The 20,920-nt window shown below is 34.9% G+C and overlaps 3 protein-coding genes across 5 annotated transcripts; all 3 read left to right on the plus strand.

The window, feature by feature from the left end:
* Window positions 1-506: 506 nt before the first annotated feature.
* Window positions 507-3,895, plus strand: LOC144574611 (methionine aminopeptidase 1B, chloroplastic-like). Its single transcript, XM_078324614.1, has 10 exons — window positions 507-684; window positions 772-850; window positions 936-1,173; window positions 1,707-1,868; window positions 2,280-2,321; window positions 2,473-2,544; window positions 2,622-2,701; window positions 2,786-2,883; window positions 2,975-3,022; window positions 3,571-3,895. The coding sequence occupies exons 1-10, from the start codon at window positions 567-569 to the stop codon at window positions 3,714-3,716; spliced, it is 1,083 nt and encodes a 360-aa protein (XP_078180740.1). The 5' UTR covers window positions 507-566; the 3' UTR covers window positions 3,717-3,895.
* Window positions 3,896-4,580: 685 nt separating this feature from the next.
* On the plus strand, window positions 4,581-10,133 carry LOC144574610 (O-Glycosyl hydrolases family 17 protein). The gene is made up of 5 exons (XM_078324613.1): window positions 4,581-4,855; window positions 4,936-6,008; window positions 6,401-6,593; window positions 8,948-8,975; window positions 9,758-10,133. The coding sequence occupies exons 1-5, from the start codon at window positions 4,753-4,755 to the stop codon at window positions 9,933-9,935; spliced, it is 1,575 nt and encodes a 524-aa protein (XP_078180739.1). The 5' UTR covers window positions 4,581-4,752; the 3' UTR covers window positions 9,936-10,133.
* Window positions 10,134-17,064: 6,931 nt separating this feature from the next.
* LOC144574495 (putative 5'-adenylylsulfate reductase 1, chloroplastic) lies at window positions 17,065-20,593 on the plus strand. Of its 3 annotated transcripts, none has more exons than XM_078324450.1 (6): window positions 17,065-17,237; window positions 17,450-17,774; window positions 18,994-19,342; window positions 19,484-19,621; window positions 19,715-20,029; window positions 20,125-20,593. In XM_078324450.1, the coding sequence occupies exons 1-6, from the start codon at window positions 17,180-17,182 to the stop codon at window positions 20,353-20,355; spliced, it is 1,416 nt and encodes a 471-aa protein (XP_078180576.1). In that variant the 5' UTR covers window positions 17,065-17,179; the 3' UTR covers window positions 20,356-20,593. The 3 variants fall into 3 exon arrangements, with proteins under 3 accessions (XP_078180576.1, XP_078180577.1, XP_078180578.1); XM_078324451.1 differs by having other exon boundaries at window positions 17,468-17,774; XM_078324452.1 differs by having other exon boundaries at window positions 17,486-17,774.
* Window positions 20,594-20,920: the final 327 nt, after the last annotated feature.

The raw sequence follows: 20,920 nt of genomic DNA on the forward strand, positions 1-20,920 counted from the left end.
TTTAGGTCGATTAATCGGCTGATAAGTCATTGACAATAATCTAACCGTCACGGATTTTTTCGATCAATCGGCCAATTATTTCTGATTATTTCTGATTAATTGTTTGATGGTATCTTATCTGTTACATTACCGCATACCGTTATTTACAACACTGCGCTCAAGCGATTCTGTCAGAGATTAATAGTGAATAGTAGTTTCCAGGCACACGAAATCGGCATGACATTCTAATGATTAAAATCATTCACAAGGAGTTTTGCTAGTTAAATTGGAAAACCGGACGGTTGAAATATTCACCAAATCCAAAAATTAATTAGAGGGTCCCCGGATCCAAGTAATTTATGGGCCTCTACCCTGTCCAATTAATGGGCCGGATCGTACATTAATCATCCATTCTCTTCCAAAAATCCAAAAGCTATTAGCCCCCAGCCCCCCATACCGCTGAATCCTACGTCGCTGACAGGTGGGCACCCACTTCTCAAACCCCAAACCCCTACCTGAGCTACCTCACTCTATCCCTTGCTATCTCGCTCAGTTTACTGTGCACATCGACTAGGAAGAAACTAACCATGACGGGGTTAACGCTCGCTTCACCTCACCATTCCACCTCCTTTCTTCGATCTTTCTCACAACACAATACAAAATTGTTGTTTAATTCTCACACCAGTTCTTTGTCCTTTCTCCCTGGTAAGAAATAGACCTTCTCTTTTGCAATTTTGAGTGTGTATAATTTATAAATTGATCTTATAACTTTGTTGCTATTCTCTTGTATAGGGAATAAGATTGCGCGGAAACGATGGTTTGTTTGTTCAAGTAAGGAGCAAATAGTTGAGGAGATGGAGCGAGTTAGAAAGTATGCTAATTTAGTATATAAGGAGTAATAGAACATTTCATTACTGTACTGGTTTTATGAATCATTTTTGCTTTATTTATTTAAGGTTGAGGGAGGCGCAGAGTAGGGTGAAAATAAAAAAGCGGGTTCCATTAAGGCCTGGGAGGATTTCTGCACCACTTCCAGTGCCAGATCAAATTTCCAGGCCATCTTATGTGGGATCTACTCAGCTTCCGGAACTTTCTGCCGAGTCCCAGGTTCATGATTCCGAGGGCATTTCTGGAATGAGAGCTGCTTGCCAGCTGGCGGCCCGTGCACTTGAGTTAGCCGGGACATTTGTTAGGGTTAGTGCATTCTATCCTCTGTCAGCTATCTATTATGCAAGTTATCCCCCTTTATGTTTTAATTTTCTTAATTACCCAAGTTAGCTGCGAGTGTAATATTTTGCCCAATAAGCCACAATTGAGTTCTGCAGTCCTGAATTTAGCCCAAACTAGCCAAAATTATACGAATTCATATCACCTAAAGTGACTCAAATTTTGAGTTTAGATCCGGACCGTCCAATCTGCTTTGGCACGAATACTAAAGGGGCCCGTTCATGCCACCTCGGGCCAGATTCTGATTGGACGTTCCGGATCTAAACTCAAAATTTGTGTTACGTCAAGAGGATCTGTACCTCAAATTATAACCCCCCCCTCCTTTGATTGTTCAATTTTAGAAGTCCTAAAAAAATAGTACAGACCAAAAAAGAGGAAACTTCTTGTAGAACTGTGCAAATTCAACACTGCATGGATTTTACACCTCTGATCTGATGAAACATGTGTACTTATATACTGTAAAAGATTGCATTTTCTTATAAAATCTGATTGTGTATCAGCCATCAGTTACAACAAACGAAATAGATAAGGCGGTGCATAGTATGATTATCGAGGCGGGTGGATACCCATCTCAGCTCGGCTTCTGTGGGTTTCCCAAGAGTGTATGCACATCAGTAAATGAGTGTGTTTGCAATGGCATTCCTGATTCCCGTCAATTACAGGTCTTGTAAAATGATACTTAACCTGTTTTTTTTCAGGTGTTTTGACACGATAAATTTTGTGATTAATTATAAACATCCATTGAGTGTTTTCCAATGACATGATTGTACCATTTTTGTGTAGATCACTATTTACCAGTACAGCTATTTTTTTTTGCAGGTAGCATACCCATTTGCAAATATCCAATGGTTTAAATGAAAAAAAAGGGTAGTAAGATATGAATAGATTGCCCAGTCATTTTCATCTTGACCCATGAATTTTAAGGGCACCCCTCCCCCCTCTGCATTCCAAGGAACCAAACCCACAGGCACAAATCATGTAGAAAAAGAAAGAAATTCCGTAAAAGTAATTCAAGTACGAGGTGCTAATTAGTTATACACTTGTACTGATTCCAATTTGTTTTTTTTTTACAGAGGGGAGACATCATAACCATTGATGTGGCAGTTTTCTTAAATGTATTGTAATATTACTTTATAAATTCCTGTAAAAAGTTCCTCCAAAAAATCACATCAATTTTTTATTTTATTTTATTTTTTTACCTTAAATCTTAAAGCCTTTTGCATTTCGCTCACAAGAAAAATAAAAGTTATCTCGTGTAACTAACAGGGTTATCATGGAGCCACATCAAAAACTTTTCTTTGTGGACAGGTGCCTGAGCTTGTACAACGTGTTGTAGAGGTTTGATCTCTCTCTCTCTCTCTCTTTCTCTAAGTTGTAAACATCTTTGTTTTTATGTCATATCGATCTGGAATCAGGTAACTGAGATTTGCTTAGAGAGGGGCATAGCTGTGTGCAAAGATGGAGCATTGTATAAAAAGATTGGCAAGAGAATAAGGTTTCTTTTATGTCAATTATTAATAGAGGTCTCTCACATAATTTACTTAATCTCTTACTTACTAGTTTATTATCTTCTATTTAGCGAGCATGTGGAAAATTACGACTTCAGTCTGGTCGAGCGTTTTGTGGGCCATGGGATTGGGCCTATATTGCACTCTGAGCCACTTATTTTGCATCACCGTGAGTTAATTTTTCTTTCCTACCAAACTACCATTATATGCATTATTTTGGATGATATTTAATCTACTGTAATTAATTTCTTTGTTTGTAGGTAACGACAAGCCTGGACGTATGGTTGAAGGCCAGACTTTCACTATTGGTATACCCTTAATTTTCTGGCAAAACAATAAAAATTTTATTTTATTTTATGTAATTAAGACTTAAGAGTGAGGCTATGGTACTATGCATAGTGCCGATTGGTCAGTACTATGGATCAAAATCTTTATTTTAGCCCAAACAGTCAATTTGAACTGTTCAACATGACCTCCATATGAAAATGTACTTGTTGATCAAATTTTTCATCTTGTACACATTTTTTACTATTTTTTTTAGATAGGTGGAAAATTACTTGATCTAGAAATTCTAGACCATTCAAAAGTAGTAATTTTCTACCTATCTAAACAAATTCTAAAAAATATAAAATATAGTCTACAAGTATATTTTCATATGGAGATCATGTTTACGGTTCAGATCGACTATTTGAACTTTAAAAGAGAAGATATTGATTCATAGGACGGATCAATCTGCGCTATGCATAGTTCCGTAGCCTCGCTCTGTATTCATATGTACTTTTGGACTGATGTATGATGAAAACATTTTTAATTAGAAGCCAAATAATAATGCCATTAATAAGATGTTTCTTTTTAGGTCCCACTCTGGCAATGGCGAGTAGCGAGTGTGTTACGTGGGATGATGGCTGGACAATTGTCACATCTGACGGCAGTCGTGCTGCCAAATTTGAACATACTGTATTGATCACAAAAACTGGCGTTGAGGTTTTGACAAAGCTCTAATTTTTTCTTATTTGTCTCTGTAAGTTATTCAAAGATGTTCATGGTTTCAATTTTGAGAATTAGGCATAATAACAATGAAAATGTGATCCCGGATATCTCCATTGTTCTGTGCAACTGGAGGCAAACGCATTAAATTAAACGACGTTAGATTAACAACATGATATGCAAATCTAGACAAACTTAGTTTGTTCATGTTCCACTTTGAAATTTGGTATTTTATAAAGTGTGTACCTCCCACTTGTCGAAATCAGCAAGAAAAGTTAACATCTCAAATTTTTCAATCCATATTTTCTTAACTAACATAAAATATTTTTTTTGTCGTATTAAGCCTCACTAATCCACATTATTTCCATTGGGTAATGTTCCCATAATTTTCTCCCTCTCCAGTTCTCGTAAAATAGAAGAGACCTTTATTTCTCCAGAATAAAAACCCTTCAATAAGATTTTATATTCTGGAATGGTGAGTAGCCACGAAGGTAAACAAAAATTAAATATTATTCATTTCTTCTTGATTAAACATATTCGAAGAATATAAACTGCTATTTTGGGTGTTTAATATAAAGTATGGCGTAATCAGAAAATTGAAATAGAGGAGCTTGATAAATAAGTGTTACATAATTTTATTTTATGAAGGTGGCTAATCATATTATTATTATTTTTTAAAATAAAGGACAAACTTAAAAAAAAATTAATTTACTACTGTCCCATAGTATATTTACATAGTGCCTTTCAGAAAACCCGAGGTGTAAAAAATATTAAAAAGATTATATTATTAGATACAGGATGTACATTCATCAAATAATAGTTTAAATTCTTGCACTTTCAAGTTTCATGCATAATGTATCGGATCCTCCATTTTATTACAACTGGAGACGAGCACAAACAAACAAACTGTCCTTTCCAAAAGCAAATAACACAATTCTACCACCATCTTCAATTCTGCACGCGCTAGCAAAAGAGACCCTTCTCCCTCCCACTCCCAACTGGAATCACACTCTGTCTCTCACCAAAAAAAGAGACCTCTTGGGTCTTGGCCATGGGCACAGTCACGGGTATCACCATCAGCACTTATTCCCCACTATTCCTTCACTTATTCCACCTATTCTTCTTATCCCTTTATCCCGTCCTCTCCCTTTCCGGTAAGCTTGTATTCTCTCTTTCCTTCAACTCTTCTCATCCCTTTATACCTCCAATTTAACTCAATTGCTCTCTTTCACAGCTCAAATTGAAGCCCCATTTATTGGTGTAACAATCGGCACCTCGGTCTCCAACCTCCTCTCGCCAACCGACCTGGTCTCCTTCCTCAAGTCCCAACAAATCACACATGTGCGCCTCTATGATGCCGACACATCCCTCCTCTCGGCTCTGGCAAACACCGGCATAAAGGTGCTTGTCGGTGTGCCGAACAATGAGTTAATTGCTCTCGGTTCGTCTCCTGCCACTGCCTCAGCCTGGGTCACACGCCGGCTCGCACCATTTATTCCTTCAACCCAGATTTCTGGAATTGCAGTGGGTGATGAGGTGCCAAACTCTCTCCCCTCGGCCTTGCCTGTACTTCTACCGGCCTTGCAATCTTTGCGCAATGCGGTTTTGTCGAATAATTTGTCGATTCCTGTGTCGACACCTCTCCCGTTCTCTCTTATCCAAGACCCTTTTCCACCTTCCCAATCATTTTTCAATAATTCATTAACCCAATCTTTTATTGTTCCTCTATTGGGTTTTTTATCGAACACCTCTTCACCTCTGATGGTGAATTTGTATCCTTACTACGCCTTTATGCAGAGCAAAGGTGTCGTTCCCTTAGACAATGCTCTGTTCAAACCTCTACCACCGTCTCTAGAAATGGTTGATACAAACACATTGTTACACTATACAAATGTGTATGATGCAATGGTTGATGCTGTGCACTTTTCAATGAAGAATTTGAATTTTACTGGGATATCTGTACTTGTGACCGAAACAGGATGGCCTTCATATGGTGATCATAGCGTAGAGCCGTATGCGACAAAAGACAATGCGGATACGTACAATTCAAACCTGATCAAGCACGTACTGGAACATACCGGTACACCTTCACACCCGGAATTCACTTCTAGTTTGTATGTGTACGAGTTGTTTGATGAGGATTTGAATCCAGGACCTATTTCAGAGGCCAATTGGGGGCTTTTCTATGGCAATGGTACACCAGTTTATCTGTTGCATGTTTCGGGTACTGGAGGATTCTTGGCAAATGATACAACTAATCGGACATTTTGTGTGGCGTCTGATGATGCCGATATCAAGGCAGTACAGGTAATATATAATGAATTAATAAAAGTTAACTTTTTCAACAGGTAATGCCATTAAACCCGACCCGCTAAGGTCAGGGTAGACCCTGGAATTTAATCAGGTGTAGGGAAAAAATTAGGGGTTACCGGTAACTTACCGAGATTCTGTACCTAAAGAAAGTTACAAAATGAATTCTGATTGTTTCTTTGAAGGAAGTTTTGCAATAAATGATACAAATTTAACATACTGTTAAAAGAAGTCTCCTGTTCCATATCATCATGTGGACAGATTAAATAGTAATATTAGTGAAATTGTCAGTGCGGTGGAATTTGAACTAAAGCCCGTTTCTTCAATAAAATTGATTCAACTGATCTAATACAATAGAGATACTAACTCATGGTTACCCCTTTGAAAAGGCGGCACTTGATTGGGCGTGTGGGCCCGGCCGAGCAAACTGCTCAGAAATACAGCCTGGCGAGAGCTGTTACGAACCGAATGATGTGAGGAGCCATGCTTCTTACTCATTCAATAACTATTACCAGATGCAAGGTAGAGGGTCAGGTTCGTGCTATTTTCAAGGCGCTGGCATGGTTACCACTAGTGATCCAAGTTAGTTTTTCTTAATCTTCTTATTAATTTTCAGTGATTTTTTTGGATGCTTTTTTTTATATATTAGGTTATTTAGTTTGGGTGTATGAATTGTCAATAACTAAATATAAATGAGAAAAACATATTTAGGATGCTTTCAGTAGAAACATGGTTATATGTTACCTAATAATTAATAACTGATATCTATAGTTCAACATCCAAAGACTTTTGTACTTTCTTTTATTTTTGAATAACCATTAAATTAGGTGTTTGGTGGGCTACATGTGGCAAATTATGATGTAAATTTTGTTTTACACCACATGTGGCAAATTGGCCATTTGTTATTTGGAAAAATATAGTGCTACGATTTAATGTTGTACCATTTGATGGATCACATACAAACAAGTGCAATATAATAATACTTCATCTGCACTTGCACTCACAAGGGTATTTGGTATGGACATGAAATTCCAAATTCGGATTTGGTTTTGGTATAGAGCCAGTTGTGGCATGTGAAATGGGTGTAAGATTTTATGATATATTAATACATGATTATATAAATTAATGAGATAGAGATTCCCACTCTATGTTTCTCTCCTGAAATTGGGTGAGTTACATCTTCATAGCTTTTTTCTAGTGTGATGTAGCGGGTTGTTGACATTTATTCGGTTAGAGGAAATGACCCGTTACACAAATAGTTTCATAAAAGTAGAAATAAGGTATCTGACCAGGGATGGATGGGACCGGGGCACACCTGGGGTATTCTTACTGGAGAGAACGCTTAGCTGTAGTTTGCTGGGAATTTTTGTCCTTTTCTCTCGTGTATTCTGGTAAAGGTTACATTGATAGGTTTGATCAACTCCAGTCCTAAGAACAGGAGACGTCCATTAAATTAAAAAATATTCACACTGAAGGGTTTATAAATTTATAAATGGCGAGAGTGGAGAGCCAGGGGCTTTTTATGTTTGATGAAACACGCAAAGTTGGCCTACCAATTACAGATTTATATAGAATATTTTGCTTGGGAAAATCACGAGAACGTTGTTTTCTTCCCGGTTCAATTATCTGGAATACCCGACTATTTCGTGTGCTACAATAGTTTAGTTCCCAGTTTAATTCAGTTCACACTTGTCAAAATTCAAAGGAAAATAATGTACGCGAAGAAAAGGGTTCTAAATTTTGAATTGTCTGCATCTGTTTTTTGTCGGCGGGATTTATCATTTCACTTTTGGTGGGGAAAAGTACCTTTCTTGCTTCCGGTTCCTCTGTGGAACTCAATAGTCTTATGTTGCACTGTAACGAATGATGCAAATTAAGATTAAAAAATTATTGAAAATTGTAAAGAATATAGTTTGAAACTGCTACTGTTGTTTAAATCTGTCAACAATGTTTCAAACTCCAACCATAATTTACTTATCTTTCATGGTAATAGTTTTTGTAAAAGATATGTGAATTTTGCATCTTAATTGTAAAAGGTGGCATGAATACATCCACTCATTTTGTTTGGGTAATTTCTGATTGTCTGGGCGAATAATTAGTTGAAAGATCAGTTTCAGGGGATTTGATCGGTAGGTACATAATTACATAAAGAAGAGAATGAAACATATTCTGGTGCGCCTCATGCGTCATAGCTTTCCTGTTTTTTTTTTCATGTACAGTACTGGGCCTTGAGCGCTTGTTGTAGAGTAGAAAATATCATTTGCTTTTAAGAGAGGATTGTTGGTATACTTTTTGAAACATTTTAATTTTTAAATTGTCTATGTCTTTGTCAAAATACTTAATTTTTTTTATTTTCCTCATTTTTAATTTTAAATAATTTATTATTTACCAAAATATTCATTAAATCTGAACATTTTAAATTTATCTAATCATATAGTTATATTTATTAGTTGAAGTACCTATGTTGCAATATTTTTAAATAGACACATTCATTTGACTTGAAGCACGTTTTTTCCTTCCCTGTGATTATGCCTAGCGCCAACGGTGAAACCTGTCCTTTTTTTTTTCACCCTGATAGCACCTATCAGGTTTTCAAAAAAAAAAGAAACCTGTCCCTTTTTCTTTTTATTATTATTTTTAGTAATTAACCTTGCATCGAAGAAAGTTTTAGGGTATACCAACATTTTTTCAAGTGTTTTGATGAGAATTAGGCAATTTAGAATGTTTCAATATGTATACCAACAATTCTTCCGAGTTAAGATGGAAAAATATGCAATTTAGAATGTTTTAATGGGTATATCAACAAATCTCCCCTTAATTTTATTTTTTACACTTTTGCCTTGTTGTACTTGTTGATTTTTTTTTTTTTTTAAATGTCTTTCTTTTAAATCCTTTGACATATTAGTAACTTGTTTGAAATGTCCCCCTTTTTGTAGGTCATGGAAGCTGCGTCTTTTCTGGAAGGTAAACAAATAATCCCTTTTCCCATGTTGCAAAAAAATAAAAAAATTGTGTTCCTACTTTGAAAATTATTGATTCAACTGTGGCTTCTGATTTTACTATTTTTTAAAGTCATCGTTGAATCAACAATTTTCAAAGTGGCTTAATAAATAATAAAAAAATTTAGAAAAATGTAAAAGTTGGTCTCCAAGCACATTTTAATATAAAGATCACATCTAACGGTTTAGATCGACTTTGTTAGACTTTGAAAATTGAAAAACAACTTAGTTGCACGGAACCTCAGTAACAATCGATTTGATATTAGCCAACCTCTATATATCTGTGTGTACACAAATGAATAGTTATAATATTAGCATTGCCTTAACATGGTGTTAATTAAAGTCGTTGGTGACATTGCCATTTATCCTAGAGGATCCAGTGTGACATCAAGTTTCATATATAGAATTAAAAAGAGAGAGAGAGAGAGAGAGGGCTTGAGCAGTTGAGCTCTTTCTTTACTCAAAAGTTGGGGAAAAAATAATTAGCATGGCCTAATCCTCGTTTTATGGGCCTATACTGATATGTCCGCTGATAAGATTATTTAACTAAGAGGTGGTTAAATAATTTTATAAGGAGACATATCAGTATAAGCCCAAATAGACCCCAAAAAAATTATTTAACTAAGAGGTGGTTCTCAAAAAAAACTAATAAGTGGTGGTTCAATGGCGCAATCTCCTTATTCCTTAATAAATGCTTGAATTATTTTATTTTTCTTACAGCTTTTTTTATATTCTTGAAAATTTCAGCAAGCGACAAAGCAATCTCTCAAGCAACGGTAGCAGTGCTAATCAGACGACCAGCAATGATGGATCTAACATATTTAGATTTAGAAGAGGAGAGGAGAATTATGCTAAACAATTTCTCTACTTGATTTTGAGCTTACTGATGACATTTTCAATAACAAATTCAAACTTTTGGACATAATTACAATTTTAAGCGTAGGAAGTAGGGATGGAGAGTTAATTGTAGAGAATTTTTCTCAAGGGGGTCTAGTGTTGCTATTATTGTAATTTATAAATTTATTGATTTTGTAATATCTTGCATTTCTAGTAATTAACATGGGCTTATTAATTTTGTATTTATTGATTATTCAATGAAATCATCCTTGTTTTTTTGTTCAAACTATTACAGTATTATTGCTTGGCAGATTCAGCTGATTTTTATTTTAACATGGTTATAACAAACAAGTTTATAGCACATTTTTTTTTATTTTTCCGAAATGCACAAATCACACAGAATATTTTATATCCGTCTAATGATCCCAAGCATTTCACATAATTACTACCTTTACCCAATACTTTCGTAAAATTAGCACATGATACTCGAAACAATAATTACGTGATGGCCTGATCTATCCTGTTAATTGATAATTTGTTTCAAGCATCATTTTGAAAAATTAATTTGAACTGATAAATTAAGGACAGCATCGAAAATTCTAAATATAATTAGTTACATATTTTTTTATTACAAATTTTGCAATTTTAATTGTAAATTACCGAGAAATGGTTGAAATCTCTGTCCAAATACTTAAAAATGGGACAAAATAAAATGCCTTTTTTTTATTCTTAATTCTATATCATGGTAGATGTATAATACTGTAACATTGTTGTCAAGAAAAAAATCATCAACAAACAACCATCTGATAATTTTTTTTTTCTTTTGATGTACTTGAAAACTCACTCTAAATAGTTGAAAAATTATTTAGTGAAAGAGTAGCATTTACAACCTAACTAGTCATCTTTTTCAGAAATCTCCTTGCACCCAAATTTTTAAAAATACCATTTTCGGAAAATTAATAAACCAAAACACCATTTTCAGAATTTTTTATTAAAAACAGAATGGCCGCTTCTGTAGAAAGCGGCCACATACAATTGGGCCGCTTTGGAGGGCAGCGGCCACTGGAAAACAGAAATTTTCCTTTTTTTTCCTTTTTTTTTTTTTTTTTTTTTGAAAACAGAAATTTTTTTATTATTTTTATTTTTTGTATTAAAATATTAGAAATGTTGAATATATTTCTTTGAATATAGATGGAATGCAATATAATTTGATTTATTAGAAAGACTGCAACAAATAACCCGGATGAATATTTTTCAGGCCGGATTTTTCGCGGCTGTAAGAAAAATTAATATATTTCTTTATGTATTATTGGAAAAAAATAAAAATGTTTAGATTCTGAGTTATTGATCCCGGTTCAAAAGTCACTTCTAGATAATTCAGAAAATATTGTGATCTTTCTAATATATTTCATTTATAAAAAATTATATCTATTTTGAGAATTATTTTTTAAAAACAATCATTAAATAAATTAAAGTTTTTTTTTTCAAAAATAGATACAATTTTTTATAAATTAAATGTACTAGAAGGATCATAATATTTTCTGGAATACCTAGAAGTGACTTTTGAACCGGGATCAATAACTCAAAATCTAATTATTTTTATTTTTTTCCAATAACACATAAAGAAATATATTAATTTTTCTTACAGCCGCGAAAAATCCGGCCTGAAAAATATTCATCCAGGTTATTTGTTGCAGTCTTTCTAATAAATCAAATTATATTGCATTCCATCTATATTCAAAGAAATATATTCAACATTTCTAATATTTTAATACAAAAAAAAAATAATAAAAAAATTTCTGTTTTCAAAAAAAAAAAAAAAAAAAAAAAAAGGAAAAAAAAGGAAAATTTCTGTTTTCCAGTGGCCGCTGCCCTCCAAAGCGGCCCAATTGTATGTGGCCGCTTTTTACAGAAGCGGCCATTCTGTTTTTAATAAAAAATTCTGAAAATGGTGTTTTGGTTTATTAATTTTCCGAAAATGGTATTTTTAAAAATATCGGCTCCTTGCACGTTGCTTATATTGCACTGTAGCCAACCCAAGCAAATTTTTAGATATATAGCTTTAATATCCAAAAATTAGGAGCAAATACAAGCACCTTCTACATTTTCACTAGGAATTCAAATACTACCTCCAATTTTCAAAAGAAAGCTGATGATAATAGTACCCGCGCTATAGCATCCGTACCATACTGTATTTGCACCATAACTATTATAAATACTAGGAGGGATCGCAAAATCTCCTGCACTGATTTTTCTTCTTCTAAAAGTATTGATATCTATGCGCGGAAATATTTATACTTATGAACATAATTATTTATATCTATGAAGTGAACAATTTTTAGTTAAATAATTATCTCACCAACCAAATCTCTCAAATGTACCCACATAATAAATATTTGTGGGGGCGGGGGGGGGGGGGGGGGGGGCATATACGTTTTTAGATGTGAGTTTTTTTTTCTCCATTTAATCTTGTTCATATTTATGACGATCTGTGAGAAATTTAACAAATCTGAAACCACGAACGTCTTCTATATCATTTTCTTTTTCAAAACAGATCCATGATGATTCGGGCTCGTCGTCACATAAATATTTATACCTCGTTGTGTAAATATTTATATCTATAATTGCAAGTAACTTTTACATCTGACACTGGATGGCATATGAAAGTATTAATATCAATGATTGCAAGTATTTATACATATGCACAAAAGTACTTATACCTATGTGGTCAACTATTTTTGTTAGAGTAAGGTTGATGCGGGAATGCGATGTCTCCACTACTTCATTAGAGGAAGGTTGAAGCGGAGACTATTGGATGACTGAAAAAATAGATGATCATATCAAGTTATTCATGCAAGTATTAATATTTTATCTTCCATGTATTTATATCTATAAAGGTTGACGCGAGACGAGTGTGAGGACTAAAAAAAAAGGACAATATAATTAGTGAGATCATAGTACATCATTTCTCTATTGTAGCGTGGGTACAATACATGTACTTTAGTGCCGGGATGAAAATAATTATTCTTTTCAAAATGGAAAACTCGTTACACTTCATAAAAATTTTGTATAACCCTCTCTTATTCAATTTTCGTTTTATTTATCCATGATTTGGTTACTTGTATGAAGTACAAGGTGCGTGATGTAAATGAAAGAAACGCCCTCCGAATAACATAAAATATATACTGTATCCATTTTGTGAAAATATCGCCAATCAACAAGGAATGGTCACATGAATCGATTACCTTCATGCTCATAATATAATGGAAAATGAGTTTACTCGCTCTGAACCTATCGTTTAAGTCTCGTTGATCTATATAATTGAATGACGAATTTTACATGATAATTTTTGCTTAAATAAATAATTTATTCATGAATAATAGTGAGCAATTTTTTTATCAAATATGGCGAACATTTCTGTCCAGGAAAATAAAAAGGGCTTGCTTGTGGATAGATGCGTGTGGTCGACACTATAGCTCAGGTGCTGCCACACGTTTAGTTTCAAATATGGCATGGAGCTGTCTCGAATTAATTAATTTGTATGGTTCTCAGTGCTTACAATCCTTGAAAAAAATTAGCCCGGGGCTGATAGTTGTTACTTAGATAAATTATTTGTTTACAAAATCAACAAATTAAAAAACTATATATTTTTCTTATACGTACTACACATTTTTTATTTTTTAAATATATATAAAAGGAGAATTTTTCATACTGATATCAGTCATTACTCATTAGGTATCAGGTCTTGTAAACTCACTTTAATAGAAACTGAAATCGTCTTTATCTCACTTTAATAATAAAAAAAGTGATAATGAAAACTTCATAAATATAAATAAGTTATAATAAAAACAAATTGAGGCTAAATTGGGCTCGACCTATGTCGAATCTTCATATTGAGATCCTATTTAGAATTTTGGATCTGCCTCTTCTGGCACCCATGCAGCATTATTTGTGATATGAAATAATATTACAGGGGATTATTGTAGAAAACAAACTATTATTTCTACTGTATGTATTAAATTTTAGGAAAACAACTAAAAGAAATAGATCACCAATTAAATGTTCCTATGCTGGTAAGCAGTGATGAACTTCTCATCTATCTCAAATTGCATATCTCTCTCACTCAAGCAACTTGACAACCAGTTCTTTTTTTTTTTGAGTAAAGGTTGAAGGTCAAGTCACAAAACTAATTAATACTCTTGTTTATTACAACAAATGATTTCCCTCATATGAATTTCAAACCCATGACCTCTCGAATATAGAGACCATGTGTCTTTGTTGCAAGATCAAAACTCAACAACCAATTCTTGCTTTGAGTAGTATCTTCTGAATGTGGCAAGAACCAAACCAACATTGCATTTACAGATGCATGAGGAGCAATCCAACGCAGTCCTTTCTGTGGGACCTCTCCTTGAGAAAGCTAGTCCGAGAAGGAAGCATATGCGGATTTTCATGCGGATATATGCACTTGTACAAGCCACCGCATATACAGTATACGGCTTTTTCATGCGGATTAAATAAAATATTAACATAATAATTATTTTTATTAATACAATAGATCCATTTAATGAATTGATTTGATAATGGCCCAATAGCTTCGGCCCAAAAGCAGTCAAAATTACCGCCTGGCTATGCATTGAGCAGATGTGACACTAATAATAAAATAAAGAAAACTTCGCTGAATACTGAATTCGCGTAAAGCGTCCGGTATATTCAATGAATTTTAGTTCTACATCACCGAACCAAAGCCAAGACATCGGCCAGGAGCCCAGGACTCAGGAAAGCCAATCTGCTCATTTTCTTGTGAAAAGGAGGATCCTCCTATTCTTCAATCCGAACCGTTCAACATCGATCAAACGGCTTCAATTTCTTTTTAACATGGCACGAATCTCAAAGCACAAATAAATCAGATGTAATTGAAGTCGTTTGATCAATTTTAAACAGTTCGGATTGGAGAATAGGAGGGTCCTCCTTTTCTCAATAAAAGGAGCAGATTTCATTCCAGGACTCAGGAGTCTAAAAGCAGCGCTGGGTCATCAGAACAAATACGAAACCACTTAACTGGATGAAACTCCGGATAAGAATTTGAATTGGATGTCCAGTTTATATTGGAAATCTGAACTGTATTAAAACTTTCCGGATCCGAATTTGGAAATATTTATTTTAATAAATAAAAAATTTAAATGGTGGTCATATGCGGACATGTATGCAGTTATATGCGGCTGCATATTCAAATCCGCATATACTGACCGCATAAGGATTTTCTATGCGGAGTCCCGCCGCATACGCATATGCGGTTGCATGGACTGGATTTTACTACACTGGAATTAATTATGTTATTAATATGTGGAATTGATCCACGTATTAATGAATATCTGAATATTTTGCAGCTACATTGACAAGTGAAATTATTCCATCCCCAATAAGTGCGCAATAATTTGACTGAAAATATTTCTCAATTTATTAATTTTAGCTTCCCATCACTGTCACGAAAAAGCTAGCCAGCACGCACCACTAATTAGCTAGCCAGCCGAATCTTCTTCGTTTATAACTTGCTCGGGGCATCTTGTGTGCGAATTATATCCTCTTCATTACCTGAAAAGAGAATATTTTATGATTAGTTGATTTGGACTGTTCTTTTTAACTTAGCACAAATCTCAAAGCCCAATGGTACTGCCCTGTATGTTAGCTCGAATCTCAAACCGTAAAGTGAGTTGGATCCTCTACGATATCTGAGAGAAGCTGGATCATGTTGTGTGAAGTGCACATCGTTTTCAAAATGTATAATGCGTATAGTTAACTCGATTCCCACAATAGAAGTAAAATTGATTACTTGAAGTTAACACATTACATGAAAAAGATTGTAAAAATATTAAGACCTCTATGATGACATCAATACTCTCCTCTTTCTTGTTCTCTTTCGTTCATTCCTTAGTCACAAATGCACGCCACTAATAATACAAGTTGTGAAAAAAAAAAGATTGATCAAATAATATTGATAAAAGAATTAAGGAAATGGGGATCCGAATTTTGAAAATTCGGACCCCCTTTTTAATTTTCCATGTCGCCATTTGTATTAAGTTGCAACAAAGGATGGGATGAACCATTACACGAAATAAATGGTTCAGTATTTGTTAACTTTTAAAGGAAAATCTGTTTTCCTACCGACTAAATTTTTATTTCTAAAAAAATAAAAATTGAATTTGAAAATTGAAAGATCTTTGTGGGCCCTATTTTTGAAAAGGCCACGTTGGATATTGAAATCTTCCTAAATGAAATGATACGAGAGTGTGGTCAAAGACGGCCGAAATTGCTTTTGGTTTCTCTTTCTCTTCTCTGCTCATAATTTCTATATTTATTGCAATGCATAGTGCCAATCACAATCAATGTCCCAAATCACAGGTTTATTTATTTGGATTTTCTGTGTCAATATATTGTAGGCGCTTTTAGTTCCATCGTTTTTAAAAAAAAAAAATGTCAAATAACTCATTCATTGCTTTCGAGATATGACAAAAATGCTATTTGAATTTTGAACTCCCAATATTTGGTTTGATGTGCATAAAATTCCCAAAGTCATTACGAAAAATCAGTAATTTTTTTTTAATACAAAAACAAGAAATTTGAATAAAGAGGAGGGTTCAAATGCCTCATTCTTTTCAATTTTTATGATTACATCAGTGTTGTAAATAACGGTATGCGGTCGTCGGACGGATAGGGTACCGCCAAGTGATTAATTGAAAATAATCGGTCATAATCAGCCGATTAATCAGAAAAATCCATAACGGTTTGATCACCGCCAACGTTTAATTGATCTAAACGGACGTTTTTTACAGCACTGGATTACATACATTTAGAAAGTAGTTATATTGTTGTCAAAATATCAAAAATAAAAATATTATTGTTAAATATTTTTTCTAAATGATAATAGACGAAAAAAAAATCGATCAGCTACTCAACACTGAAGCGGGTTATTTAACCAGATTATAATCCGTTACATATTATTTTACATGGGTGAGAGAATATAACACCAAACCACAACAGATGCACGGTTCTTCCACTTGCGAGTTGTGACGCACGCCCTTCGCGCTATCGAGGAGCCGGGAAACCCCCACTACCAATGAAAAGATGACACGTGCACTTTTCGTACCTAGTCGATATCCCGTCTCAATTCAAATCCCTCCCCTTTCCTCGGCACTATATAATCGCCCGCTCAAAATTTCAAGCAAAATACCAAGTTTTACTAAAACTAGACGCAACACCAGTTTTACTAGGTCGTATCTATAATTCTTATTCTTTCGAGGTCTCAAATAGAAATTACCTATTTCAATTTTCATGGCGTTCGCTACTGCTTCCATCGCTTCCCACACAATCGTCTCTCGCGATCGCAGAGGTAATTTTGTCCTTTACCATAATCCATATTTTTTGTTTTATCTTTAGAACTTAAGGTTTATTTCGTCCTTTTTAATGAAAATATTCGAAGATGAGTGTCTAATTTAGCTCAAAATTGGATATCTTCATCCATTTATTTTAGCTTTTTTTCACTGAGAAAAGGTAAATTTCCTTTTTGTCGCACAAATCTACCTCAACACATTGTCTAAATAGTTTTAATTTCCACGCCAGCAACTCAAATTGGAGCAGTGAGGCATCTAAATCTGGTATCGACCATCTCCCAATCAAGTTCTACAAGGAGGCTGACAGTGGGCCAGCTCCAAGCGGTGGAGCCAGGGAAGAGAGCGGAGGCGGTGGTGGCCCCCACAGCCGTGTCAAGTGGAGCTGTTGCTGAAGTGGAGGAGAAGGTAGAGGAGGCATCGGCATCCCCACCGGTCAATTATGAGAAATTGGCTGCTCAATTGGAGCATGCATCTCCATTGGAGATTATGGATAAGGCGCTTGAGAAGTTTGGCGACGACATTGCCATTGCCTTCAGGTTATTTCTAATTTTCTTTATTTATCCTTAATTAATTTGGTAGTTAGTGTTGGTCTTATTATTATTTTTTTTGTTTGTTATATTAATATTTACTTGGGGGAAATTATAGAATTGAATTTGAAACTTATGTGAGGCTTAATTTTTTTTGTTTTTTTGGGGATAAATCATGGGTTCCACAAGTTGGGAGTTTCCTATGTTTTAAACCAAGTCGGATCCTCTGTGTCTGGTACTGATCTTCACTAGCTGTAGTGAGTTAAGCTCTTCTAATATTATATGCTGACCATTTTATGGAATTTAATCAGCTTTGATATCATTTGTCAATTGAATAGTTAAACCTATCTAGCTATTTAATAATGATTTCTAGTTGATAGTGATGCTTTGTTTGGCTAAATTCAACATCCATTATGAAAGGACATAGGCTAGTCATAATCGTTGGAGTTGGGTTCAACTTTTCCAACCCGTTTAAAATTTAGTTTTATTTTTTAGTGGTTTGGATTAGTTTTTAGAGTATTGGCCCCAAGCTGTTTCAAATTTGAATTCGTTGTGCATCATATATGTGGTAAAGAAAGCTGTCTTGACGTGTGGTGACAGCTTGTTTGCATGTAAGCAAACAAAACTGTGGCCACAAAATCCTTTGCTCAAATGTGTGGTCGTCTCTGTAGATTCCAGAATATTCTTGTCTTGTGCTAGATATATATTTGCCACACTATGGATTCATTGCACCTAGACGTGTTTATATTAGTTAATTAAAGTAGAAAATTCATAGCCCTCTAAGTTGACCCAGTTCAAAAATGCCTCCGCTATACTGATAAAGTGGATCTCACATGAGTCATGACTGTATAATCACATGAATCAAGAACCTAGAATAAATGATAAAAACAGAACCTAGAATAAAATAATTGATAGGCATAATTACATATTTCAGAAATTTTTATTTATAGAAATTATTAGCAAATAATATATGATGATAAATGGATTGTCTTGAGATGTTGGTCTCATAGAAAGGAACCCAAATTTTTGTCGGTTTCTGTAGTCAATTTTATGTGGTGTAATACGCTGGACCTTAGAGGAATTAAATTTTTTCGTGATCCCTTTTATGGGATCAAAATTTTCATGTAATTCATCTATTATTTTATTTTATTTTTTTAGATAAAATATTCTGTACAAATTCAAAATAAAATTTTCATAACTAACCTTCTATTTCCTTCAATTGAAACAGTGGTGCTGAGGATGTTGCTCTGATAGAGTACGCTAAATTAACCGGCCGACCCTTCAGAGTCTTCAGTCTAGATACCGGCAGGCTCGACCCAGAAACATATGAATTCTTCGATAAAGTAGAGAAGCACTATGGCATCCGCATCGAGTACATGTTTCCTGATGCTGGCGAAGTTCAGGCTCTTGTCAGGACCAAGGGTTTGTTCTCATTTTACGAGGATGGGCACCAAGAGTGCTGCCGGGTGAGAAAGGTCAGGCCGTTGAGACGGGCTCTTAGTGGGCTTCGGGCTTGGATTACTGGCCAGAGGAAGGATCAGTCACCCGGGACCCGTGCAAGCATCCCTGTTGTTCAGGTATGTGTAAAGCCCTTTTACCTGTCATAATTTTTTGTATCCAAAATTGGTGATGTCCAAGATTAATTTGGACTTCTGAAATTACTGAGTGGTGAAATTACATGTAAAACACATTTCATTGACATGAAAGTAATTTTATAGGTGGATCCATCGTTCGAAGGAATAGGTGGAGGTGCAGGAAGCTTGATCAAGTGGAACCCGGTAGCGAATGTCGATGGGAAGGATATTTGGAACTTCCTTCACACCATGGATGTTCCGGTTAACTCACTTCACTCTAAGGTGAAAATTTTGCACATGTACAATTTCTACAATTAAGGAAAGACAATTTTAATTCGACATTGATTTAACAATTTGCATCCATTAAATTTTTAGGGTTATGTTTCTATTGGTTGTCAACCGTGCACAAGACCGGTCCTTCCGGGACAGCACGAGAGAGAAGGGAGGTGGTGGTGGGAGGATGCTAAGGCGAAGGAGTGTGGTCTCCACAAAGGAAACATCTCACAAGACGAGACAGTGAAAGCTGGAACTAACGGCTCGGTGTTAACACTTAATGGCACTGCAGATATATTTGACACAAAGAACATCGTTAACCTTAGCCGATCTGGGATTGAGAATTTGTTGAAGCTAGAGAATCGAGCTGAGCCTTGGATTGTTGTATTATATGCTCCCTGGTGCCAATTTTGCCAGGTAAGAATATATTCAATTCTTTTTTTCCCTTTATTACCAGTATGCCTCCTCTATTACTGTTAACTCAGGGTACTTAAAATCTGTTACAATTGTAGGGAATGGAAGCATCATATGTGGAGTTGGCCGATGTATTATCAGGCTCTGGTGTGAAGGTCGGAAAATTCCGTGCAGACGGTGACCAGAAGCCGTTTGCACAGAATGAGCTCCAACTCGGGAGCTTCCCAACAATTCTTTTCTTCCCAAAGCATGCATCGAGACCGATCAAGTACCCGTCAGAGCAGCGGGACGTGAATTCACTGCTTGCTTTTATCAATGCCCTCCGATAAATTTTTAGGTTTCTAGTTTTGATAGTTCAAAACTTAAACAACTGGGGAATGGTATAGTAATTTACACCCAAGAGAGAGAGCCACCTAGTTCTCTCGGTACATAGGTGATTGTAGTGAAATGAGAAGCGAGCATTTCGCATTGTTGTGTATGTTTATGTAGCGATCTATGTGTTGGTAATTTAGCAATAAATGTGGGTTGAGTTTAAATTTTGGTTTCTAATATTATTTTTGGAACTTATATTGGTGGGTTTCTTTGATTTTTTTTTTTTAACTCTTGGAGATATTAAACTTATTTCTACGTTTCTATTGTATACAATTAGTTCCCTTGTAATTGGCAAAGCATAGAATTTCGAAATGTTAGCTGACCAAAACAGTGAACAATTTCTTTTTTTAAAGAGCGCATTAAAAATGCCGCGACAGAGAAGCACCGTTTCTCACAAATAGAATTAAGTAAAAGTAAAAAAAAGTATATAAAATATAAACGACAGGGAAGCAATGGTGGTTGCTAGAGTAAGCTTTCTTATAGGCTTGGAGCTTCTTAACATTCTAAAGAGCCTTAAATTTG

The sequence above is a fragment of the Carex rostrata genome, chromosome 23, assembly GCF_964058835.1.
Source record: "Carex rostrata chromosome 23, lpCarRost1.2, whole genome shotgun sequence".
In the NCBI taxonomy this organism is placed as follows: domain Eukaryota; kingdom Viridiplantae; phylum Streptophyta; class Magnoliopsida; order Poales; family Cyperaceae; genus Carex; species Carex rostrata.

What these genes read in the sequence shown, in the direction of transcription:
- LOC144574610 (XM_078324613.1), top strand. Translation starts at nt 4,753, where the DNA reads ATGGGCACAGTCACGGGTATCACCATCAGCACTTATTCCCCACTATTC. An exon ending in CCGATATCAAGGCAGTACAG is followed by an intron (nt 6,009 to 6,400) that starts GTAATATATAAT and finishes CCCTTTGAAAAG; the next exon opens with GCGGCACTTGATTGGGCGTG. An exon ending in GGTTACCACTAGTGATCCAA is followed by an intron (nt 6,594 to 8,947) that starts GTTAGTTTTTCT and finishes CCCTTTTTGTAG; the next exon opens with GTCATGGAAGCTGCGTCTTT.
- LOC144574495 (XM_078324450.1), top strand. Translation starts at nt 17,180, where the DNA reads ATGGCGTTCGCTACTGCTTCCATCGCTTCCCACACAATCGTCTCTCGC. An exon ending in TTAACTCACTTCACTCTAAG is followed by an intron (nt 19,622 to 19,714) that starts GTGAAAATTTTG and finishes TTAAATTTTTAG; the next exon opens with GGTTATGTTTCTATTGGTTG. An exon ending in CCTGGTGCCAATTTTGCCAG is followed by an intron (nt 20,030 to 20,124) that starts GTAAGAATATAT and finishes TTACAATTGTAG; the next exon opens with GGAATGGAAGCATCATATGT.
- LOC144574611 (XM_078324614.1), top strand. Translation starts at nt 567, where the DNA reads ATGACGGGGTTAACGCTCGCTTCACCTCACCATTCCACCTCCTTTCTT. An exon ending in TAGCCGGGACATTTGTTAGG is followed by an intron (nt 1,174 to 1,706) that starts GTTAGTGCATTC and finishes ATTGTGTATCAG; the next exon opens with CCATCAGTTACAACAAACGA. An exon ending in AGGCCAGACTTTCACTATTG is followed by an intron (nt 3,023 to 3,570) that starts GTATACCCTTAA and finishes GTTTCTTTTTAG; the next exon opens with GTCCCACTCTGGCAATGGCG.